At 35.8% G+C, this 25,976-nt stretch overlaps 3 protein-coding genes across 24 annotated transcripts in view; 2 read left to right on the top strand and 1 right to left on the bottom strand.

The window, feature by feature from the left end:
• LOC123880795 (syntaxin-1A) overlaps positions 1 to 19,882 on the top strand; it is a 79,391-nt gene extending 59,509 nt beyond the window's left edge. For 2 of the 9 annotated variants that reach the window (XM_045929093.1, XM_045929100.1), the window contains 4 exons: positions 235 to 309; positions 929 to 1,185; positions 1,928 to 2,065; positions 2,930 to 3,877. In XM_045929093.1, the coding sequence (XP_045785049.1) occupies positions 235 to 309; positions 929 to 1,185; positions 1,928 to 2,065; positions 2,930 to 3,310 (851 nt within the window). In that variant the 3' untranslated portion in view covers positions 3,311 to 3,877. Of the gene's footprint in view, positions 1 to 234; positions 310 to 928; positions 1,186 to 1,927; positions 2,066 to 2,929; positions 3,878 to 6,006; positions 10,668 to 10,889; positions 11,001 to 11,114; positions 11,210 to 13,532 lie in introns of those variants that run through there. The other 7 variants (XM_045929096.1, XM_045929099.1, XM_045929098.1 and 4 more) reach the window with 7 other exon arrangements.
• Positions 19,883 to 21,080: 1,198 nt separating this feature from the next.
• Positions 21,081 to 22,497, top strand: LOC123878472 (DNA-directed RNA polymerase II subunit RPB11). The gene is made up of 4 exons (XM_045925649.1): positions 21,081 to 21,301; positions 21,375 to 21,464; positions 21,689 to 21,863; positions 22,344 to 22,497. The coding sequence occupies exons 1-4, from the start codon at positions 21,249 to 21,251 to the stop codon at positions 22,377 to 22,379; spliced, it is 354 nt and encodes a 117-aa protein (XP_045781605.1). The 5' UTR covers positions 21,081 to 21,248; the 3' UTR covers positions 22,380 to 22,497.
• A 1,036-nt stretch (positions 22,498 to 23,533) lies between these two features.
• The window catches only part of LOC123881198 (CAP-Gly domain-containing linker protein 1-like), a 60,126-nt gene continuing 57,683 nt past the window's right edge, over positions 23,534 to 25,976 (bottom strand). For 13 of the 14 annotated variants that reach the window (XM_045929856.1, XM_045929858.1, XM_045929854.1 and 10 more), the window contains 4 exons: positions 25,795 to 25,937; positions 25,100 to 25,240; positions 24,557 to 24,726; positions 23,534 to 23,946 (listed from right to left, as the gene is read on the bottom strand). In XM_045929856.1, the coding sequence (XP_045785812.1) occupies positions 23,900 to 23,946; positions 24,557 to 24,726; positions 25,100 to 25,240; positions 25,795 to 25,937 (501 nt within the window). In that variant the 3' untranslated portion in view covers positions 23,534 to 23,899. Of the gene's footprint in view, positions 23,947 to 24,556; positions 24,727 to 25,099; positions 25,241 to 25,789; positions 25,938 to 25,976 lie in introns of those variants that run through there. The other variant, XM_045929865.1, reaches the window with a different exon arrangement.

Here is a 25,976-nt window from a genome sequence, read left to right as displayed (position 1 = left end):
AATATATGTATAAACTGTAGCGGGAATTAATTGTTCAAATTTAAATCATTACTTTACGATACGATACTAATATACAAATACGTTATAGAAAGTGTGCATAGTATATTGTGACAAGATAGAGCGACGATGACTATTTGCTGTCTCTAAAACAACTACATATAATATGATTGTTAAAAAAAACGTGATATGCATAATACTTCCAACTTTTTTACAACATTATTTCATTATTTTCAGAAACAAAGCACGAATTAGAAGATCTCATGGCTGACATTAAGAAAACCGCCAACAAAGTAAGAGGAAAGTTAAAACGTAAGTTTAAAACGCACGATTACTTATGTAATGTTATTTATTGCTAAATAAATTGTCCAATTGTTGATTCTGAACATATGAGTACCTATATAAGTTTAAATGGATCGAAATAATAATATGAATCTTACAGATCTTATAACTTTTACCCATTGGTTGTACGATAAAAATAATTGAAGTAAAACAATCAATTCCTGGCTAGTTACGTGGTTAGTCGACGTAAGCCCGACTATTTTCGAACCATCCGGGGTTCTTTTTCACAGGGACTCGGCTCGCGATGCAACGCGGTTGAGACACTAAGGTTGAAATCTATTGAGTGCCCTTTGACTTTGCTTAAACTTAAGTTCAGTTAAAACGAGACAGATTTATGCCAGCGGTTTAACGCTGTCTCGTTTTAACAGTGTCTTAAGTCTGAGCAAAGTCAAAGTGCGCTCAATGGACCTCAGCCTGAGTCCCTGTGAAAAAGGACACCAGATGGGCTCGTAACTTCTCGGACTTACGTCGACTTTTCCACGTGAGTACAGCCGGGATCATCTACATTTATAATGGGAATCACTCACTTTAGTTTAAACGCTAAAGCAATCAATTCTCTTTTAACAGTTTTATGAAAATAATTTCACAGACATAGAGCAAAACATCGAACAGGAGGAGCACTCGAACAAATCGTCAGCGGATCTCAGGATAAGAAAAACCCAGCACTCGACCCTTTCTCGCAAGTTCGTGGAAGTGATGACCGAGTACAACCGCACCCAGACGGACTACCGAGACCGGTGCAAAAATAGAATACTACGACAGCTTGAAATCACGGGCCGTGCGACCACCGATGATGAGCTGGAAGCTATGTTGGAGCAAGATAATCCTGCTGTATTCACTCAGGGGGTAAGAGGCCTTTTTCATTATTCGTTAACTAATACAACTCCCATCAATTTTCTAGTAAGATCAACCACGAAGCGAGTGGATTGCTTTTGTGAAGTTTAACTCGAACTGTTACTGAGCTAAACTCCAAGATCACTTAATTGATGTACATCCAAATTAATCTCGATATACTTAATACATAAGAAATACATTAATTTCCTACAAATTTTAAAATATGAAAGAAACAAAAGAAGAAAAACAAAATCAATAAAATGGAACTTAATTTTTCAGTAAGAGTATCTATAGACAAATTAAAAATTAACACTTGACATCTAAAATTACTAGATACTAATATTTTGTGTAAAATTAGATCTCTTCGCAGTCAGTAAATATTTAGAAAGGTAGGTATACAAATTCTGGATTGAGCCAATGTCTCAGAGTTTCCAATGTGACCATAAATGGAAAACTCAACGTTGACAGATCCCACATTAGGTGAACAGACGACATCAAAGGAGTCGCAAGGAGCTTCTGTATTAAGGCGAGTGGCTTGTGGAAGTCCCTACAAGAGATCTATGTCCTGCAGTGGACGTCTATCGGATGATGATCCTCAATAGTTTAACGGTTAAGGAGCGGACTGAGTTTCGAAAGGTTTAGAAAGGCGGTTCAAACCCTATGTGGAAATGGCGCCTAAGAGTTTATCTTTGATTGGCGTTATTCTAAAAATTAACGTTACAGTCGTTTTTATGTTATATCAAAATGTTTCCAGATCATCATGGAGACGCAGCAGGCGAAGCAAACGCTGGCGGACATCGAGGCGCGGCACGCCGACATCATCAAGCTGGAGACCTCCATCCGCGAGCTGCACGACATGTTCATGGACATGGCGATGCTCGTCGAAAGTCAGGTCAAATACATTGCTTATTTACTCTATTTTGTTGAGATTTTTAAAACTATTGCATTTCATGACGAGTTACTAGACTTGATATCGCAAGCGCGCCGGGCGCACACTGCATCGTCGGTTACCACATAAGATCACAGTCAAGGGCTAAGGGACATGATATAGCAAGTGTATCACATGCGGATGGGACGCTGTGAAGACAAAATTGATGTCGCTCTATGAATCGAACCGGGCGCGCGTCATGCACTTGTTATATTTCGTTCCATAGAGCGCCATACATTTTGTCTTACCAGGCGTTCGTTCTACGCGTCCAAGCTTTTGCTATCAAGTTCCTTTAATATTGGTTGGTAAGGGACGATACAGTCTAAGATGGAAGTGGGTTAACCTGGAAATTGTGATGATAGTTTCCCCAGGTAACCCATCTAGTCGGTTTCTTCGCGGTATCGTACCCAAGTCCAGAACCGCTTGGCTGCACGGCTTTGCCAGTAGGGTGGTAATTAGCTACGGTCTTAGCCACCTACCAGACCTCTTTTTGTGGTAAACTCTACATTGAGTATAGTTACTCTCAAGTACCTACAAGGCAAACGTGAATAGGCAACTTGTAGGCAAGCGCGCTTCAACCTAGAGCTCATCACTGCTTTTTGAAGCTTGGTTGGTCGTCAAGCGCAGGCCTATCTTGCAATAAAAAAAAGTCTCGAAGACTAATAATAATGTAAACTCTTCAAGCAAGATATTCACCTAGATAATAATCTTAAGATTATTTGTAGCGCGTTCATCCAACGATATAGGATGTCTGGGAGCCTAACTTTACGTGATTTGTGCAACTTTTTCTACTAGTCTGTTATCTAAACAAGCTCCCTATGGATACAGGGTGAGATGATCGACCGCATTGAGTATCATGTAGAACACGCTGTGGACTATGTCCAAACTGCCACACAAGACACAAAGAAGGCCCTAAAATATCAGAGCAAAGCTCGACGGGTGAGTTTTTCCTACACATGTGTCGGTTCATTCGTTTCTAATGCGTTTTTTGTTTTGTTTGTCCTTTTCCTGCCCCCCACTGCCCGTCCTCACATCCCCGTCCCTCCTGCCATTGTGAACGTTCAACTTCCAACCATGCATTTGTTTTGCGTCGGCGATTCGGTGATTGGTTCACACCTTATGTTTTTCATTTTAACCTGTACACACATTATGCATTTACAAATTGGCTTTCACTGTTGTGTTTCTAACTGTTCATGTGAGTCGGACTAACTCGATGGAAGTGGGCTTCTTAATCTAATCTCATTATTTGACTTTGTGTATCACTAATTTGACTTTCGTTTGATGTGTGCGTTATTTGCCTTCTGTATATGGGTGCTATTTGTTATATAATAACTAACTTCCACTCAATAGTTATATCTATATTATTATGTATTTATTTTAACATGTTATTATGTAACAAGTGTAACGATCGCTGTGGACTAACAAAATCTGTATTTAATTAAGTTATTTAAATGTAATATTGTGAATCACGTGTGTAATTTGTTTATCTTTTGGGCCTTTTTTACTCTTTTCATTTCTAACTCTTTAACCTTTCCGATTAGTACTTCGGTCGGTTCCTGTAACATACTCACTGGGTCGTATAAACCGTATGAACCAATCGACCGTATGCAAAGTTTGGTCGTGCGTCCCATTTCCTCCCAGCGCCACTGACCTTAGCGCGAGCAGGGCGAACTGATAGATCGCATCGAGCACCAAGTGACCTCGGCTAAAGACTACGTAGAGAGCGGCGAGAGCGAGCTCGTCTCGGCTTACAAATGGGCTACCAAAGCGAGAAAGGTAACGAAACAGATGCCTTTCATCCCTCCTCTACTCTTACGGAGCTTTGTTCCAACACAAAACATTGGTCCAAGTCACCAAGGTTTCTGGCACCGGGATTTAACAAGATGAATAATTTAATTACCCTCATCGAATGCTATTAATTTTCTATTGATTATATCTAACTTTGATCTTCTTACAGTTTTTTTGACTAAATGTCTGTCTGCACTTTTTGCATGATTAATGATTAGAACCAACTATTCTAAATACAGATTTTTTTTAAACTATTGATATTTATTTGTTTTTAAAACTGCTACTACTATTATTTTTTTTCGTTTAATGCCCCGTACCGCATGTTGCGGTATTCTAGTATACGATATAAATAATATTATTGCATGATACATACTATGCAGTATTATACCACATTTACATTCAGCCGAATTTAGGACGAAAAATAGAAAACCAATTTTTTTTATTCAAATTAACTTTTACGGTGGTTGAACCGTCTAGTGCGGTTCTACATTCAATTCAAGACATTCAAGATTGACGGAATTCAGTGATCAGAACTTATCGTATACATTATACCACTTATATTGCCTCGCTGCTGGAAATTCCATCTAATATAACTGAAATACGAGTACCTATATTATAAACACTCACTTCCCACAATACTGCAGCAGAAGTATTTAGGAAATTAAGACCACTTAAGACTGTCTTACGCCGGAGCAACAAAATGCGACAATACAACATCCTACATCAAAAAGAGTGCCGCATGCTAGCAGCATTCTTCAAGTACTCTTTTTGATGCCGTGACCACATAGTTCTTGAGAATTAGAATATTAAATTTAAGTTTTATTGTAGCTTACAGCCATGTGGCATGCGTTAATGTCGCATTGTGTTTCCCTGGCGCAAAATGGCCTTTATTGATAGCGCGAGTAATAATAGCAACATAATGTAAATGGGATATAAGCAACAAATAAATGTTCTGTGCTTGCTTTTGAGCTTTCGGTGTTTTTGGTATATGGTAGCTGTTTGTATTTATTCATTGAATGTTTATATCGATTAGTTATTTCTAATTATTACTTATATCGAAAATTCATATCGCATGTGTTATTAATTTATCACAAAATATCCTCCAAAATTTTTATTAATGTTTTAAACAATTTGGTATAAAAAAGTAATGATTTAGACTGTCTATTGCCTACTTCTTAAAGTAATAAGGTATGTTTAAAAAACCGATTCGTACCATAAAGACAAAAATACGTTGTTTCTAGCCAAATATCATATCAATCAATAAATCAATTCAGTCATATTGACTATTAAACTTTTATGAGACACTAGCCGATGCCCGCGACTTCGCCCGCGTGGATTCAGGTTTTTCGAAATCCCGTGGGAACTCTTTGATTTTCCGGGATAAAAAGTAGCCTATGTGCTAATCCAGGATATTATCTATCTCCATTCCAAATTTCAGCCAAATCCGTCCAGTAGTTTTTGCGTGAAGGAGTAACAAACATACACACACACACACACACTCACACACACACACACACACATACAAACTTTCGCCTTTATAATATTAGTGTGATAATATTGAAATTCTCTCCTTGATATTGCAATTACGTATGTTATTTGAAGTATTATTAAGTATTTGTAGATTGTCAAGCATCTATCTTATCACGACTGTTCAAAGTCAAAACCTTGTAACTGCTTTTAAAATATTTACATATGTATGGAGAAACATATTGCTGATAAAAAGCCAGTAAATAATAACTAATTATGATTTCAATCATGCTTAATCGTATTTTGTTGAGACGATTAAATAGTTTACATTCGTGATTCTTTGTCTGTTATAAAAAAATATATTTGTCTGATACCAAAAAAAAAGATAATTAAAGCACTTATAACACCACCACTGCCCTGTAGCAAATTAATATATAACTAAAATTTGCTTGGTAAGAAAAATCATTTATTAAAGTTATGGAGTACTTTGGCACTTATGAGGTTCTGATTTTAGACAGACGAATTAGTTAGATCATTAGAAATATCATGTAGGCGATAAAACTTTTGTAGTGTTTCTTCACTTATTCATATTACTTATATTAGTCATTGCAGTGATTTTATTTTGTTTTTGTTTTTCTTTATCATTACAGAAAAAAATCTTCCTCATAATATGCCTGTCAGTTACACTGGTTATATTAATAATAGTGCTCGCGGTCGTCCTGAAGTAAAAGGCGCGGGCGAGGCCAGTGAAGTCATCGGGCCTCATATACGATGTATGGTGCAAAAAGTGATATACTTATCACTAGTTATAAGTGAACGCGAGTATATGACACAGTGATTTGTAATGCCTGCCGGCTTTTGTATCGCACAAGGAAGCATGCCGTCACGAGCGCATGGAGTCACAAAACTTTTCTTAGATTTGGCTGTGCTGTTAGCGATTGTAATTTTCATGACTCTATAATATTAATTAATTATTATTTATTTCCATTTAGATTAGATATCTCTCTGTATATCTATAGAGGCCAGATGTGTATTAATTATTATTATTCTAATAAAATACTGCCCTCAATTTTGTTAGTTATGTACATTTCGTGGGCTAAGGATTTGAAACTGGTAACTCAGAAATAGTTATTTGAATTTAAAAAGACAATACACATTATAGATTTTGAAGTCATAAATACATATTGTGTACGTTTTTTTTTGTATATTCGCGTTGTGTGTATCAAAAAATATAAATGCGTCTTATATTTTCTTTTGAAATTGCAGTTACTATGTTTTCCTTCTAAGCCGGCGATTTAATTTAATCCATCAAAGTATAATAATGTAAAATATATAAAAATTACATTATTTAAAAGATTTGCAGCACAGCCGTTTATTCAATATAGTATTTATATAAATACATATAAATTCTACTAGGTATAGTAGATAGAAGACAATATGTGAAAAGTGCAATAAAAAGATTGTGCTTTAGGATAGGTCATGTACTTTTGTGTAAATATTGTGTACCTGGTATTACCAGTAAAGTTGTAACTGGTCTTTATAATTTTTTGTACATACTGTTAATGGCTAAAAATATATCTCTGTTGCAAAAATTGCATTAAAAATAAAGTGATTTTCTGATAATAGTCGGGAGATAAATATAACAAATAGATCCTTATTCAGATGTAAACTATTCTCTTAACTAAATGGACAGTTTAAAAGAAGTGCTTTCTCTTTCCATGGTGAACATTATGAAAGGAACAGACGGCAAGCACTACTTCAGATCTGTCAATTTGTTTTATAGATTGTGTACATCTGAATTAGCACTATGTCTATCATTCGGTAGATAGTACGTATTTTTACACAAGATGTATAAACGCATAGTCAAGCGTACATCACAAAAAGAGAATATATTATGGAATTTTGAAAATATAATATTTTGCTTAGTTAATGATTAAGTTTTTGTCGTAATCGGATTATATAATTCCTGAATTATTATCACATTAATGTTTATAAGAGATATAATAATGTTTGAGCTTTGCCATAAGATAATCATATAATTTAATATCCCTCCTCATGAGAACAATTGTTTAATTATAATTATTTATTTATCAATAATATATTAAAATAAAAGTCTAAGTTGAAATGACCTGGATTAAACATGTTAATTTTTAATGTTTATTACTTATTACTCAAAAGGCAGGTTTAGATCGGCGCAGTGACTAGCGTCCCTTCGTTAGCAAGTGATTTTCTACCGTATTTCATTACTGATTCAACATTTTGCATTTCCAAAATCCAACATTTTGTAAAATTAACATTTTAGAACCAACTCAACATTTTACAAATTCAACATTATGAGAATTCAACATTTTGAGCCTGATGGGTTTATTAAGTTGTACACAATCCCTAAACAAAACTCAATCTAAACTAAACTGACAGGTATAAATCTACTGCTGTCCTTTAGCGCGCGGGGAGCATTTTGAAAACGATAGCCATAAATTTAGACTTGCCATTTTAGTTTTATTTAGAGGTTGAGTACAACAAAATTAGTCACATTACCGGGAGAAATTAATATTATATACTTGATTAATTTGTAACGTCGATAAGATAAGTAATGTGTCGTAAGTTATCGAACTTATTAAATGTTGTTTTTTTTTTTCTTTTTAAGGTTCTGTACCTCAAAAGGAAAAACGGAACCCTTATAGGATCACTTTGTTGTCTGTCTGTCTGTCTGTCCGTCCGTCTGTCTGTCCGTCCGTCCGTCCGTCCGTCCGTCGACAGAATTACTAGACTGTCGACGAATTTATCGACAGACTAAAAAAAATAGATTGCCTATCAATTTCGATTATCGACAGATTACGAAAATAGATTGACTATTAATTTCGGTTATCGACAGACTAAAAAAATAGATTGACTATTAATTTCGGTTTTCGAGAGACTAAAAAAATAGATTGACTATTAATTTCGGCGGATGCGTTGGCATAAAAACTATTCAAGTGCGAGTCGGACTCGCACACGAAGGGTTCCGTACCATCCACAGTATATATCACAATGTACCCACTTTTCATGACGGCCATTTAGAATTTTTTGTTATTAGTTATAGTGGCAATAGATATATTCATTGTGAAATTTTAACTTTCTCAATGTCTACCTATTATGGTTCATGAGATACGCTGACAGATAGACAGATCTACGGACTGATGGACAGCGGAGGCTCAGTAATAGGGTCCCGTGACGACCCTTCGGGAACGGAACCCTAAGAATCACTTTCAAACTGCTACGCCACCGCCTGTCACTGTCCTGAACTAGACCTGCCTTCATTTAAGATTCAGTCCGTGGAGCTTTCGTGATCCTAACCTCTTTTGTCAATATTGATAGTTGATACTTATTTGAATTTAAGACAATTTTGCCTTTTTCACACAGCCAAAACGGCGCATTTTCTTGTTACACATTGTAAAATCAGTATTCCACATAGATGTAAGTGATTGTTTCTGTTAATTAAATTTATTAGTTCCCAAATAATACGGTCCGAATCAGGGTTCACATAATTCGTTTTTGTTTAGAACATGGTGATCAACTGCCGTGCACCGTGGAATTTAGTGTGCAGTTTTAAGGCTGGCGTCCACTAGGTTCATCGCGCCGAGTCGAATTGCAATAATTCGCCACCTATACGTTTACTATAGAACTGGGTCGACACGCCAAATCAGATTGTTTGTAATACCAATTACAATCAATGCGTTTCGGAATGATTCGGCGTGCCTCAAGTCGGCGTCAGCCTTTAAAAAGCAGTTGCATACTTTTCCTGAAGTTTACATGTTAAGTGAGGCCACACACGCGTAATTTTGTAAGCTGTAAGTCGAGTTGGACTCGACTTCATAATATTAAAGTTATATGTACCATATTGAGTCTTGACAACAATACACACGATGATAAACTCTTTTTAAAATTACAATTACAATTCTTAAAATTGTCCTTCAGATTACGCTTCAAATGGGGGAAAAATCAGACCGGGTCCTATCCGGACTATACGGGAGATGATCGATATCGATAAAGCCACACACACGAAAGCCTTTGGAACATCGGCAATACGTTATCGTAGTGCAGAAGACCTTTAAAGAGCTTTTTCTTTTATCATGTTCCTACTACAACTAATGACTTTACGTTGGTGCATGTATATTTATTAATTATACAGAAGAAGTCAATACGACGCAACATAATATTTCATAACCTGTCGCACATAACTCGACAGGTCATTATTGGATCACAAAATTAGTTGTCAAATCTCACAACAGGTTATTACGCTTGTTAGGCCTCACCCTTATTTTGGATTATTGTCGTTTACAAAATATTAGTTCTTACTGTCATATTATAAATCAGCTCCATAGTTTAATATTTTCGTGGCTGCCACTGTAATGTTACAGATCTGTTATTTGTGTACTTACTTACAATTTACGTACAATTTGTACGCTCCTACGTTTGTTTTCAGTTCAGTGAAATGGCTTACTTTTTTATAAAATAAAGCTTGGTTCCCAGGGGCTCGATTGCGCTACACAGCTGTCAAAGCCTAGGACTGAGGCGATGTTGAGAATCGATCATAATTATCGATTTGTGCTCTTCCGCCAATAAAATATATTTTCTTGCATTGCAACTGCATACATGACACCCTCACCAAATACAGGGCAGAAATATCACGCCTATCAGATGTAGAAGACAGCTGTACTGGGGATCATGTTATATTTTATGCACTGTAGCTGTATTATACTTTGCATTTAAAAAAAATTATAAAATGTTTTGAAAAATTACCTTTTACCTTTATACACATATTATAAAGATAAGTGCATTTAATATTAGCATTTCTTTTGCATACTAGTAATATACCTGATTTAATAGAAAGAAAGCGCACACTTCATATTGTAATATTAATCTTACTATTTGTAATTTATTTAATTACTTATTATTATTAATTAACTGTGATTGAAATTGTGTAACTATCGTGCAAGTTGGTTAACGTTTCGATTGTACTATGCAATAGTGCTGTGTGTGCAATGTACCTAATCTTAGCTTCAGCACTTATTTATATAATCAAAAGACTGGAAAACGTTATTTAATATCATTATAATTATTAATATTTACTTAATTAGTTTTCCTAAATAAAATACGTTTCGTATTATTCGTTTTCACTAACGTTCATTGAAACATACCTTTTACAAAGGGCCATTACAAAGTTGTTTATATTTTGGTTTCATTTCTCAGAATAGGTTATTATTACTTACACATGATGTTAATATGTTTTCGAAACTGAAAGAATTACATTTATTTATTTTATTTCGAACGTCATTTTTTATTTTTATAACCACCACCATAACCACTAATGTTAAGGAAAAGGCAAATGACGCACCCAATAGCCAAATCCCTGAAGTCCGTCATTATTATTTTTTTCTTTTATTCATAAACTGTGTACGAAGCGATCCGTCCACGCGGCGCCGATCTCGTGGACGCGTATAAAGAGTACTGTTGCATGCTCGCCACCGCCACTCGCCACTCGGCACGACAGAAGAAGATCATGATCCTACTGTGCCTGCTCATACTCGGCCTCATGGTCGTCGGCTACGTGTCCAGCTACTTCGTGTAAGGGCTTCGCGCGCCGGCCGCCGAACGCTCCAAGGTAAACCGCCTCGCAGCGAGCGGCGCGCTCCGCCCTCCGCCCGGAAGGCTCGAGATCGCCCGCTCGCCGACCTATTCTAGTCACTAATATTTGTTGTGTTTGTCCATTGTGCAGAAGAAGATTATGATTATGCTGTGCCTGCTCGTGCTGGGCCTCATTGCGACCGGCTACGTGTATAACACATTCTTCTAAACGGTTCCAAGGGGCAGGTTTGACGCGCTATATCTCTGCGATTACATAGACAGCATCCATAGTTAGCAATTTTGTATCGTCATCGAATAGATTACTTAATTCGCTATCATAGCGTAACGACATTATCGCTTTCTTCTTATGAATCGATATTTCGCATTCGCAGTCACATTATTGGGTGCAAAAAGTAAATTTCGATGACAACCTCAATCATTGGTACCAAATTTGCATGTTAATATCATGCGTATAAGCATCTTGTTTTCATAATTTAATCATCGGAGAAAAACTATAGTTCGATAATTTAATCAAAATTGCAGTAGGTACCTTTGCATGTGAATTCATTTGGAGGAGCTTTTATGCTATTCACAAAAACGTCTCGATAAGTCGATAGAAGAGAATGGGCCCTTTTGTTCTAGGACAATGTCCTATATGATCATAAAATATATTTTGTGGGTTGTATATAATTATATTTATTCGGAAGACTTTCAATTTATGAGCCATCGTAACTTTTAATATTTAGTAGGTCTACCGAAATCTAGTTACGGTGTCTCATTGTCGTCTCTTCGTCAAGGAGTATAGATTTTCCTATTTATTTAAAGTAGCTTTACCTACTTCTTTAACTCTGGAAGTTTAGTCATGATTGGAGACTTTTCAAAAAATCATTATTTCTAAAACCGATTTTTTTGAAGCAGATTGCTGGGCAGAATCACCAACCCCCAAACCATTAATATTCAAGCTACCTATGCTTTATACCTGATTTTATGACCTTTGTGATCTTTGTATTGTCGATTTGGAACACAAACGTTTACTTCTCGTGGTCGAATTGTCGCTATGAAGATATTGAATGTTGAAAGTTTTTATCGTCACATTTTTACCGAACCGTCCGGTACTTCAAGCTTGTCACTTGATTAGTTCAGTGTTGGTTCTAAATTGAATCGTGTCCAAACGTTAGCGTTGGCGTGGCCGTATTTTGTTATTATACATATTACTTACATATATTTGCTATAGTATTTTTATACTTAATTATATTTATTATATTTTATAACTTTTCTCACATATTGTAGGTATATCCACATAACAAACCACGCAAATATTTTACAACTCTACACTGCACCGGCTAATTATAGTAAAAAAAATATATTATCTAGGCATGACAATATGCATGAATCATATTATATTTCTAATGATAGTATTTATGAAAAATATATTATAATGAAAAATGTAATATATTATGTAAGACTGTAGGTACCTACATTATATAGTACTTATAAATATTGATCAAAGGTAATATAGGACCTAACAAATAGTTATCGAAACATGGAGTAGGTAGCAAACATTTTACATTAAACTTAGACAAACTCAACTTAACATTAGAGGAAAAAGTAGATAAGCTAGACAGTAGGCACTAAGTAAAGTGTTTAGGAAATATATGAGTAATTGTATGTGTAAATGGATTAGTAGAAAAGGTATGAGTATATAAGTAGGTACATAGTTAAAGTAATTCATATAGTTATTTGAACAATAGTTTATAATTTAACTTCTAGAATTTGTAATTTGAATGTAACCAGTATGTAATCAATTTAATTAATTAAAACGTATTGATTAGTTTGATACCTACCTACTAACTTAATTATTTTTTTACAAAATTATCGTTTTAATTATTTGAAATCTTCTAAACAAGAATAACATGACATATAGGTACATAAAGAAAAATAATCAGTATACACGAAATTCTATTAAATCTTAAGATCTTAGTTATTTAGTTAAGTCGTAATATGCAAAACGTCCTATGTCTTAACGATAAATGTATAGTTTAAACGATTATTTATTTACTAGAAACTTGTAGTAGTAATCTACATTCATTTACTAGATCATTATTTACAAGAAACTTTAAGTATTTATTATGTTATTCATTGTACTTATAGTGCATCCTTACTACATATACTTATTTCACACATTTCACATTTACTGTTTGTAAACAGGATGCACAATAGATTCATAAACAAGTTCAATCAGATTTTCTAGGTTCTTTAACGGCATTTTATGCGTTGAATGATAAATTGAAATAACTATATTTTTAGTAGTGAATAGATATAGTACTTTACAAACTAGAACGTTTTGCATATTAAGTTTCGTTAGATTAATTATTTATAATATTACTAACAGTGGCGTGCAGGTATAAAAATTGTGCCTATTTAAGTTGGAATAACTCAATGGTAATTTTTCATCCTAATATCACCTAAGAAACTAATGCCTACTCTAGCTTCGAACTCTATGCACGCTACTGATTACTAATTAAAGTTAGTACTATAGTAAGCTTTAATTGTTTTTAAATTTTCGCAGGTCAGAGAAGCAAAGAATCTGTTTTTGCGCATTATTGGTGCCTGCAACCCGTCTGGCAAACTACATCTATCTGCCGAGTTCATCATTAACAGTAAACTAAGCTTTTATTATTTGTCGTTAGATTTTATCGGTAATATTCAAGTTATATTTATTATTATTGTCTGAGTATATTATCATCCCTTTGGGGTATTGTTTAGCTGTTATAATTGTTGAATTTGGTCACTCTCGAAATAACCATTGACCGTTATTTATTCCGTAAATGATCGTTCTAACGAAATGTACTTAGTTAGTTACCAATTGAATCGTTAATTTTGAAACGCTCAATTTTTGCAACACTTAACGGGTTATTCGTTACTCTCATACTTATTGTAACTTTAAAGTAGCGATAAATAACCAATTTGTTTTTAAATGTTATAAAAGGTTGCCCCCACAAAATTAACAAAAAACCATGTGTTGTACCATTTATATTTTCTATATACCTAATTATTAAATTATTTAGTTCAAAGGTTTGCAAAAACTGAGCACTTTTTACTAAAACGATTATACATAAATATCCATAAATATATTACATAGTAGGTACGTACAGAATATATTTACGTAGTTCTTGCATATAACGGTATAAATATTCCAAAAATCATTTTACACTGCAGGCTCCTAGTTTACTTGCCTTGAAAGAAACATTACATATTGCCTGTGGAATTAGACGTAATATTTATTACATTATATTATATTAAGTACAATGTTGGCTATAAATGATGAAAGCTTCGGTTCACATCAAGTTCAGCCATGGTATGTCGGCCCATACCTGTGATACATCTTTTAAAATACACATTATAATATTTCATTATAGTTACTTAATTAAAATAATATCATTAAAGTAAAATTTACAAATCAGTATTTTGGGAATTGTGTCGTAGCGCATGTAGGCGCCAGGGTCGTAAGGTCTTAATACACTTGCAGTTTACGAGCGTGCTACCATGGTTCTATCATGATACTATCGAAACGAGTTATTGCGAACGTGCAATCAGTTAGCCACGACATTGCTTTGTCGCAATATCACACACTATGTACTCGCGTACAAAATTCCTGTGTATCCGTGAATTCCGTAATATCCGTGAAAAAAGTATTCGTGCATACGAGCAGTCAGCAGAGAGACGTAGCGATCTCGTTGCTAAATACAAACACAACAAATCGTCTCGCTGGAAACATGTTCGCAAACCGACAATGTTCAAAAGCTCGCAGTATTGCGACTCTCGTGAGGAAGTACTGGGGAGGTGTAAACAATTACTGTAGTGAGACCTGAGGTGGCAGGGAGCACGCGGGTGGAGTGATGGACGGAATAGGCGACGGGAGATTACGTTAGCACGAGGAAGGACTGTCGGGCAAATGTTCCGTCGTTCAAGTTGATATCAACTGCCGTATTACATAAGTTGAGTTTAATAGGTACAATGCGACCATCGCAATAAACTAACTCTTGCTAAAACTGTGCATCTTTAGCCAATAGTGGAAGAGAGTCAGCTAGTCTCAATGTCGATGATCGCATTGATCCCATCAAAGTTTGGCAATAGGGGAAGCAGAACACCTAGCAGGGTGGGAAATTTCGAGCCTATGACTGCTGTCCATCAACGACCTGACTGAATGAGAACCCCAAAATAGTGCCTTGCAATGCCATAAAACCATAAGTAGAATGGGAAGTCTGAGAATTAAGATCACATGGTGCTGCAAGTCTTGAATGATGTGACGGGTAACTGAACTGAGTTAGATATTTTGTCACTGAGGAGTAATTGTCCAACGAATTCGTTATCAGCGTAATTTGATGTAGATCGTTGGCCGCGAGGGTCGGCTCCAGAATAAAACATGAATGCATTGCAATATAATGGTCCAATGCGTTGTGGCAGAACGTTTAGAATATTGTAGTACGGTGGCCCTGGCGTGGAGCGTCGGGCGTGTAGTCAGCACCGCAGATGTTGTGATACAGCAGGCTAAATCTCAGTAGCTATGTAATTTAGTAGTGTACTAAAGGAACTGAAATATACCGCTACGGTGTCCATATCATCCTTGTCGCGATCATCTCGGTGCCATCTTGGTTATAGGGGGTTTACACGGGTCGATTTTAGCCGTGCGGCAAGTCACCCGTCGTCGCATCGCTTATAAAAATCGAATCGCCACCCCATTTACACCGGTCGACAAAAGCAACATGCGACTTGTTCATTTTCAAAGAAAATGCTGAACAGAGCGGGTCCTCTTGGGTTCCATAAACATGAATGCTTTTCATAGCACTCCAAGAACTGTATAGTATTGTTTTCATCCATGGTATTTTAGCGGAATAACAAATCGTAAAACATAAGTACTTCATGCGGCGAGCGATCGCCTGTAATTGACCATTTACACGGTCGATTTTAGTCACCCGCCGCATGCAGCTCGCCGCCGCACGGCAAAAGTCGGATGGCACCCAACTTGACCCGTGTAAATTCCCCATTACTGAAGTAAGTCAATAACAAATTAGAAGTTTGACAGTTATTCGTATTTTGTAGGACACTTCTTGAAGTGTACCTATATACTACTCGGTCAAGCTAAGTTTGCACCTCGCGTTGTTTACGTCACACTGTCACTTAGGTACGGTATGCGAACCGTACTGACGCAACAAGACGACCGCGGGGAGAAAAGTGGGGAAGTGGGAGAGGCGCCGCATTCCAGCGAGGTGCAAACTTAGCGCAACCGAGTTATAGATGACTCAGCTATTGAGATATGGAATGGCCTGCCGGTGCTGCCGGTCGAAGCAATGGTAGCCGGTAGACGAAGTGGTGCTGCGTCAATCGCCGCCGAGAGTTGGCGCCGTGTGCCGTCGCCCTAGCAATAATATTAATATGATCGAATACAATTTGTAAAATTGTTTTTAACTTTCGAATGTGTGATAGTAGATGCAGATGTTGTTTAGTTAATTTTAACATATTATAATAATAATTATAAATTAATTGTTATTGTGAGTGTAACATTTATATTATAATACAGTAAGATTTTCAAGTATAGTGAAAGACGGTCAGTTTCGGCGCTTAAACGATCAAATTTTTAGGTGAATGGATGGTACATAACTTTTTAGTTTTTACATTTAAGATCGTCTTCGTTGTACAGTAAAACATAATGTAGCCGTTTTAGCTAGGGTAAATTTTTTAATAAATTAAAGTGACCGAGTCTCCAGAGTACGTGGATAGACATCGAGCGGTTTCCTTTGTGAGACGGAACACCCGGGAGGTAGAGAGAAACGCTCGACATTTTAAGCACCAAATTATTAAACTTATTAGCATTTTCCTAATATAATAATGTTTTGCGTGGATAAAATAATTATATTATAAATATTGATAGTGAGATTTGTGGGTCATGTTGTTAATACTTGAAGTTTACGCGGAGGCTGACGGGGGACTGCAACGGCACTAAGCGACCTGTTCCCGTCTCCGCCTCGCATCGACTCATGACTTATATGCGGTTGCGTTTAACTATAAGGAAACTAAGCAATGTTAATTTTAACATTAATAGCGTAATTAGATTTTTATCCTTAAGAGTAGGATTTCATCTAGTTGCCTTCGTAATAGTAGAGAAATTAGGTGATACCTTTTTCTCAGTAGCTTTATCATAGAGCGGGGAGGTCAGTGGGCAGTCGCACGTCTCTTCGCCAGTCAATTGTCCGCTTGCCGCGGCGTTCCCGGCGCCTCGCCTAGCTAGGTGCATCGACTCATCGTATCTAGGCTAAGACAACAACGGCCTCGGAGCGAGGCTGTGTACCTGACACCAATCTTACATTAATGATAGTAGTGGTTCGCGTGGCGCGGTGCGCACTTTCGCACAAGTCGTTCCAGGGAGCGAGTCTCCCGGGGCCCGGCGACGATGATGTAAAATAATTTAAGAGTAGGCGTAACACAAATTCTAGTCAGCTTTCATCGATCTCTATTCCGATAATCTTACTCGTAATTGCAGTTATATCTTCTGTTACCTAGTGTATATCGTAACGTAAGTGAGGTTCTCGTGTTCAACGCGGCGGCGGCGGGAGTCGCCCGGTCGCCGGTCGCCGGTCGCCGGTCGCTCCGCGCTGCGACCGTCTCCGCGGCTCCCGCGCGCCTGCGATTCGATTCGTACATTCTAATCAATCTTGATATCGTATTGCATAGATATTTTCGTAATCAATAGTATGCATATTGTTATTGGATTGCTAATTTTGTATACCTAAGTACACAATTAGTATAGTTTATATACTTATGTGTCAATTCTTATAGCGTTTTATTACCTTACATTATACATTAAACTGAAAATAGCTAGTAAGTGTTAAAAAGTAATTCGAATAACAATGTTGTTTATCCGAGCTTTCTTTATAGATTATGTTTAATTTAATTTTATAATAAAATCATATAATATGTACCTATATATTTTGATAAAGTACGCTTAATTTTGGATCACCTTAAAGTAAGCTATCATTGTAATTGTGTAACGATGAAATATAATATTCATGGATATCGTATTTACCTAATTCAAATTGTTAGCCGTATCGAAAACCCCGAAATCGTATCTCTCCTAAAATTAATTACTCTTGCTTTGTGAATTTATGGGACAACGAACACAACCAAATATTTATAAGCATATTGATAATAACAATTTCACTTGAAACTAAACTTTGGACTTGTTCTTGAGGAAAGTGTTCGTTAAGTTTGTGTGACTTTCGACTCTGCCATTCAGATTTGGAAGATTTTATTCATGCTCGTATTTTAAAAGTCACGCTTTACTCACACCTACGTGATAATGCTAGCGGCGGTTTTACCCTTATATTGCATATATCCGCCGACAAAGATTAGGATAGATAGATAGATAACCACTATATGCGCGGCAGTGCTCTAGTACCTATTTATTTCGCGCTTTTGGTCCCGTGCTTTTGAGTTGCGCAGGTGTGGGTGATGCTTATTGTCATTATGTACCTACCTTACCTACTTACTATACTTACTCATAGCAAGACTTTCGAAAAATTGATATTTTCCGAAAAGCGAATTTAGAATTTCCTCTACTTGAGTTAGGTGGAACCTCGCGGTTTTGAAACCTTATTTACTAAAAGTAGAGTCGCTAGACTTCAATTCGTAGTTAAATCTTTACAAATATTCAAACATGTTATGATATGCTTCTTTTTTTTTAACTATTGATGTTGCTTGGTATTAAACAGGCATTAAATGATATTACGTCGAACATTCAAAGAATTAAAACTTTATATAGGTACCTACCTACCTAATTATGGTTAGGTGCAAATTTTGAACCATTGGATCTGACCCTAGCTGACAATCTGAACATCGCAATATTTAGACATATCTATCTACCCAGCTTCAACTTACCACCAAGCCGAGACCGAAAAAATATGTTAATAAGAATTATTTTTAATTTATTTTTAGTGAGTAGGCATAGGTAACGACATGGCGGATCTAGCATAGCGTGGCTGAAACAGAAATTTTGATTTCTATTCGTGTTAGTTTATCGGCTGAACTATTTAGGTACGAGTACTAATCAATCCTATCTGTAATATATCGATAGGTCACAAAGCAATGTATTATTTCGCCTGTTTGCGACTACAACCTGTTATTGCACGAACTTTATATTTGAGAAATAACACGTTGTAGTCGCTAACAGATGATTTGTCAAAAATCGTATGGTCTTCATTAACAATATTAACAATTTCAATCAAAAATTATAATCAATCTATTTGTAATTTATCAATAGCCACATAATTATTGTCAAAAAAGACAGGTATTATTTATATAACAGGTAATTTTAGGTAGGTAACCACGTTGCTAACTTATAAGAGAGGATTGATTGGGTATTAATTGTCCGTAAGCACTTTTCGATAGATAGATTCATTATTTATTATTATTAATTTTGGTCGTAAGTTGGTTTTCCTGATCGAAAGGTACATAAATTATATTTTCGGGATGGCTTTTGAATAATTTTTCCGCTACGCGATCGGATCCAATAGTAGAAAATATGCGTTTGACCAAAATAATGTTGTTTTATATTATATATGTTTAGTTTAGTCTAAATTGTTAATACTTACATGTAGTTTAGTAATGTTTTAGTTCTTGTGTTTATATATTTATATAATTGTGTATAAAAAATAAAATACAATATTCCTCTTTATGACAAATTTCTTGTAATCTTGTAAAGGAATATAAATTACAGTTAAAAAGTATTAATAATTATTAACAAGTGAGGTTCTGAACACACATTGTAAAATTCAAGTTAGATTGGTTTTATAGTCATTCTGTATGTAGGTTATCAATCTGAAATTTTCTCATAATTATAAAATAAACGGTGTTTTCTGCTGTGAAAGGCTTTTTATTAAGTATCATCAACACTATCATTTTTCTGAGGTCTATAATGTTCTCTACCTTATTTAACTAATAGGTACCTTTTCTGGTATCAATGTAAGGTAGCTATTTAGGTACCTAACTTATATTGTTTTTTTTTTTTTTTAACTTATATTGATTTGAGAATGAAATTTGAGAATGAAGAATTATTACAAACTCGGGTAGATACCCGAGTTTGTAATAATAATAATTTATATACCTAAGTATACTACAATCATCCTAGGACCTATAGGTACATACCTAATATTCACAAACGGACTCTAGTCTGTAAAGTACCTATACAAAGTGTAAATTGACATTTAACAGGATATTACGTAGCTACATATAGAAAAAAATAGGCGGCACGGCTGAATACCTGTTATAAATGAACGCTTGATCATCATCATGAACAACATATCGGCACAATGGGAAAGGTTTAAGTCATAGTCCGGCACGCTGGCCTAGTGCGTATTATTGGCAGATACTTGAATATTACGGAGAACTCTCAGGGCATACAGGATACCTCAAGACGTCTTCCTTCACCGTTAAAGTGATATTTAATTATTGCTTAAGACGCACAACTAAGGTGGCTTGAAATTTTTTTTAATTGTCTTCTTTGGTATTGCAAATAACATCTAATTTCACAAAATTTATAATATGCAAAAACAATAGCCTCTGAAAAACTCCCACGATTATACCAATGTTACTCGTTTCCACTGTAAGTAGTAGAAACCGGAACGTGTGTAGTCGCCAATATTCGGTTTCTGTTTCTAGTCTCTGACAATGATACCATAGACAGATAAATAACAAAAGAAAAGAACCAGATCACACAGATAAATGGCGGCGCCACATGCTTGTATCAAACAACAAGCACTGGCAAGTGTGTCCAGAAGAGTGATAAAGGTACGCTTGGGAGCGCTTGCTGTTGTCTGCAGCCTGCAAGCCAAACACTGTGTATAGCTGTGGAGCTGTGGTGTTTGCCGATGCATGCGTAATGTTGTTTTGTCGCAAGCATGTGGAGGTGCCATAAAAAGAACGAGGATGACGTTGGACGTTGACACTTTGACACCATTATTGACAAATGCCGGATTCTTAGTCTGTGGTGCTTGCAAGCATATTTGTGGTCTGTGGCAAGCATGACGATGACATGTGCTTGACATCACTTGTTGACTGTCACTTGACATAAATAAAATGTATTGTGTGTAATTTGTGTTGTGAATTGTGATTTTTGATTTCTCACTCACGGACCAGAAAAAATATTTCTTAGTTTCCATTTCGTAACTCGTAAGATTTTATTGCTTTGTAATTATATGCTTCATTTATAAATTAGATATTCTATATCACAATGAATGCACCACCAACATTCGAATCATTTCTTTTATATGATGGAGAAAAGAAGTAAGTTTACAAAACATTGCGCGTCAATTTGTTTTTCGTAGATCAACAAGTATCAAACAGTTTTTTCTTTCAGGGTTCAAAAAGAAGAAGACACAAAAGTTACAAATGCCGCTATATTTACAGTAAACAAAGAAGACCATACACTGGGAAATATGATCCGACAGTAAGTGCAATTATTTGAACAATGTTCCTTGCAATAATAATTATTGACGTTGGAATTTAGATTAGATAAATTAGATTCTGTTTTTTTTTATAAGTAAATTCATCAGTACAAATATATGTAGTCTGGTACTAATCGGGTAACCAACCTGCCAGCTAGTCACCTGCTTGTTGATTAGAGAAAAGCTGTATCTGTACAGAAAATCATTATTACATCTTATGTTTCAGCCAACTTCTCAAGGACCCAAAGGTGTTGTTTGCCGGGTACAAAGTGCCCCACCCTTTGGAGCACAAGTTTGTGCTGCGCATTCAGACCACATCAGACTACACTCCTCAGGAAGCCTTCATGAATGCTATCACGGACCTTACATCAGAACTTTCACTTTTCGAGGAAAGATTCAAAGTATGTTTTGGGTAAAACATTAATTCTTTTGCTATTACATTATATTGGTTGACGATTTGTTAAATTCTGCAACACCCTAATAAGAGTATCATCAGCAACAGCTACTGTATTATTTTCTAGATTGTCTCTGATCTTGTCTGGTGGAAGGCTTTTGCCGTGGCTAGTTACTACTCTACTGGCAAACCGTGCCGCCAAGAGATTTAGCTTTCGGGTACGATGCTGTGCAGAAACCGATTAGGGGTATAAGATTTAATGAAACTGCCATACCCCTTCCAAGTTAGCCCACTTCCATCTTAGACTGCATCATCACTTACCATCAGGTGAGATCACAATAAAGGGCTAACTTGTATCAGAATAAAAAATAAAGTAACATTGTAAGTTTACATGATTACTCTCACTGACTCTAACACCAAGCAGCTCTAATGAGCTTATGACCTTTAAGGCATATTGATATTTGATACCTAAAAATTTTTTTTTCAGGAAGCAATCAAAGAGAAGAAAGATGGCTTAGATTAAAGAATTACTATTTACTACTTATAGGACATAACTTGACTAGATCATATTTTAATGTTGGACTAATATTGTAATTTAGATTAATACTATAATTAATTAAAGTAAGAACATATAAGAATAATGTTTTATTTTAACTGCCATAATTTTGGTTCTTAAAAATAGCCTTTATTTTTAAGAAGAAGAATAAAGGCTACCTTTATTTTATTTTGGTTCTACCAAAGTCTTAAAAAGGAACCCTTATTTAAACCTCATCGTATAACTTCATCTATCTGTTCGTCTGTCACAGCTGTCTATTGTAGTAAGTCCTAATGGCTAAGGCTTAAAATTTGAATAATGCTTTCCTAAGTTTTACTGGAAATGAAAGAATTATTTTTTATTTCAATAATTATTGTAAAAGGGATTAAATAGGAGCAAAGTGAGATTATTAAGAGGGCTCTCTCCGTCACTCGTTTCCACTCGTTTCATACAATCGTAGTTCCAATTTCATTTGAATATTAAGCAACCTAAGGCCATGAAATTTTGCAGACATATTCTAGAAACTAATATCTATGTCTGTGGTTTGCCAGATTTCTGTTAAAATATTCGGTTTCAAAGTTACGCGGTCTTAAAAATTTTCATACAAATCTTGGAGCCCCTGAAATTTTAAAACTACATATTTTAAAAAAAATCTAAAACACCACAGACACAGATATTAGTTTCTAGAATTTGTCTGCAAAATTTCATGGACTTTGGTTGCTTAATATTCAAATGAAATTGGAACTACGATTGTATGAAACGAGTGGAAACGAGTGACGGAGAGAGCCCTGTTAAGTGAGGTATCAATTCATGAAAGGACCTTCCCTTGTACATTCAAAAATAGATCTTCATTTATTTTTAAGTCCCTGAAGCTTGTAAACTCGTAATTACACGAAAAATAAAATAGAATCTCCAAATAGCACAATTTTATAGAAGATATCAATTAGCTTTTACAAATAAATATATTATATGGTCCCAAACAAAAGGTTGTTTTTGTTGCGATAGATTGATCAATATTTAACCAAATATTAACTATTTCTGTTTCTCCCAAAGGTTGCAACACTACACTTACAAGTTGAAACAAAAACTTTGAACATTTTTCAACAGTAGGTATGCATTGCATAATTAATGAAACTATAATATAATTTTAAAATCAATTTATTGTTTTACAAAATCGTAATACGTTTGGTGTTTGTTACTTTACATAATACAGTGTGATAAATGTTAAAACCATGATTGAGAAGAAAATCAATTTGTGTCTAAAAACGTTTTCTCAATAAACATTATATCCAGATAATGAATATGAAAAAATATAACACCATTACCTTTAAAACATGCAAACATAATAAGTTATGGAGTCGTTTTCCTTATTTACAAATATTTTCCTATTTTTATTCGTTATTAAAACAATGTACCATATTTGTATGGTAAACAATAAATAATACCTAAATACAGAAAACGAGTAACATCAACAACGGTAACATTAGAACTAAAGTTAATAAATAGTTTTAAAAAGTTTCTTCTTCATCACAGTTCTCTGTAGCGTGTCCAAACACTGAAAACAAAAGAAATAATTTTAACTGAAAAACATTGGGATATTCTGGTGATCATTGTGAAATCAGAGTAATACTTAATTAAAAAAAAATCTAATTAAGTACCTAAGTAATAATTCTAGGTGACTTGCTTGCTTGCTCGCAAACTGGCTTGTGCAGGTAAGCTTTCAGGTAAGACAAAGCGTGTAGCCGGAGCTTAAGGCTGAGATCTATAACTGTGTCTTGACCTTAGACTTAAGTTTCATTTCAAACGAGACAGATTTATCAGGGAATAACGGTGTCTCCTTTTAATAGCATTTTAAGTCTGAGCAAAGTCAAAGTGCGCTTTATAGCTGATCTCAGGCTTAAGACCTGCGCCAACCGCCAAGTTGCAACTTTAGATTGGATGGACTACTTGTTATGTAAGAAGCTGTGGTAGCCTAGTGGTTAGAACGTGCGGCTCCTAATCGGAAGTCGGGGGTTCGATCCCGGGCACGCACCTCTAATTTCACTTATGTGCGTTTTTAAGCAATTAAATATCCCTTGGCCTAAACCTATCTCACTCTGAGAAGAGACCCGTGCTCAGTAGTGGGGCGGCAATGGGTTGATGATGGTGTTTTGCGATCAGTGTACCTTCACAGATTTCGCAGTAAGGTCTGGCCGGCGGCGGCACTTTCTTCGCGGAAGGAGGTGCGTCGGGCTCGACGGACTGTCGCGGACAGTCGTCCGTGTCGTGCGCGTCGAACACGTCGCAGATGTCGCAGAACAGCCGCGGCGCCGCGGCGCGGGCTTTGCGACCATTGCTGGAATAAAACAACACCACAGCCTTGAGAAATATTTCATAAATAGTCGCAGAGGCGTTAAATGGACAGTTCAAAATGGTTTAAAACCATTAATGGTTTAATGGTGGACGCGGTTTTAACGAATTTTAGAAGATCCTTTATTTAATACCTAACCTGATTGCTTGCAGTAGCACCAAGACTTAGAAGAATTCAACAAATACATGTTCTAACCTCTGACTCGGTATGCGATTTGGCGTTGCTGCAAGCATACCGAGTTATTATTTAATAAATCAATAACTACTAAGAAATATGTAATTTATTTTTGATATAGTCACCCCATCCCAGTTCTACATGTACACCGAGCGTTTACCATAAAGAAAGTAAATGCACTTACAATAGCGGCGGCTCGGCAGGGACGGTCGACCCCTCCAGAGCTTGCACGCGCGCCATCAGCTGCTCGTTCTTACGCTGCATGTCCACTATCACAGAGTTCAAAAAGCTCACTTGACCGTCTATCATCTCCTTTTCTTCTAAACTGTAAAAAAGGAAAATTGATTGGTAAGTAAATCAATTGTACAAGTTGTATTATAAAAGAAAAGCAGTATTTTAAACCAACATAAAATTGATTTTTCATCCTGTCGCACACATCGTACCAAATGTTCTTTTCAGTACCGAAAATGCAAATGAAATCAATGATTTAAGCTGATCAGATAAAACGCTATCCGAATTTCTTTAACACGTCTGCGTCGCTACGTCAGATTTGTGCTGCTGTCACGCATTACGAGCGATTCGATACGAGCGTAATGTGAGATGACTTTAGATAGTCAATCAATCAGACTGAATGCACCATTTTATAGTGCTTACTGCATGCATATTGAGAACTGTGTCAACGGTCATGTCAAAAATATGATCATGGTAATGATGGTAAATCTTACTTTTGTCATGACAATGAGCAAATATGGCGGAATCAAAATGTATGCATTAAACACGACTGACCATTTCACAATCGCAGATTTATATTGTCAATACCAGATTAAATGTATAAAAGCCGCCTAAAAAAGTTTGACCAAATTAATTTTAATCGCTTACTTTTGCGATGCATTATCACCTTCTCCCAAAAGGCCCGTGGCATTATTGTCATTTTTGTCGCGTATTTCTTGGCCTTTCTTTCCAATTTCTTTCTGTAGGATAAGTTTTTCTCTTTCTGCTATTTCTACTTTGGCTTTATGACTCTGTGAAAAAACAAAATTTGTAAACATTTTGCTTGCCAC

The sequence above is a fragment of the Maniola jurtina genome, chromosome 3 (genome assembly GCF_905333055.1).
Source record: "Maniola jurtina chromosome 3, ilManJurt1.1, whole genome shotgun sequence".
NCBI lineage: Eukaryota > Metazoa > Arthropoda > Insecta > Lepidoptera > Nymphalidae > Maniola > Maniola jurtina.
This window is presented reverse-complemented; position numbering and strand designations above follow the sequence as displayed.

What these genes read in the sequence shown, in the direction of transcription:
- LOC123878472 (XM_045925649.1), top strand. Translation starts at nt 21,249, where the DNA reads ATGAATGCACCACCAACATTCGAATCATTTCTTTTATATGATGGAGAA. An exon ending in TTATATGATGGAGAAAAGAA is followed by an intron (nt 21,302 to 21,374) that starts GTAAGTTTACAA and finishes TTTTTCTTTCAG; the next exon opens with GGTTCAAAAAGAAGAAGACA. An exon ending in CTGGGAAATATGATCCGACA is followed by an intron (nt 21,465 to 21,688) that starts GTAAGTGCAATT and finishes CTTATGTTTCAG; the next exon opens with CCAACTTCTCAAGGACCCAA.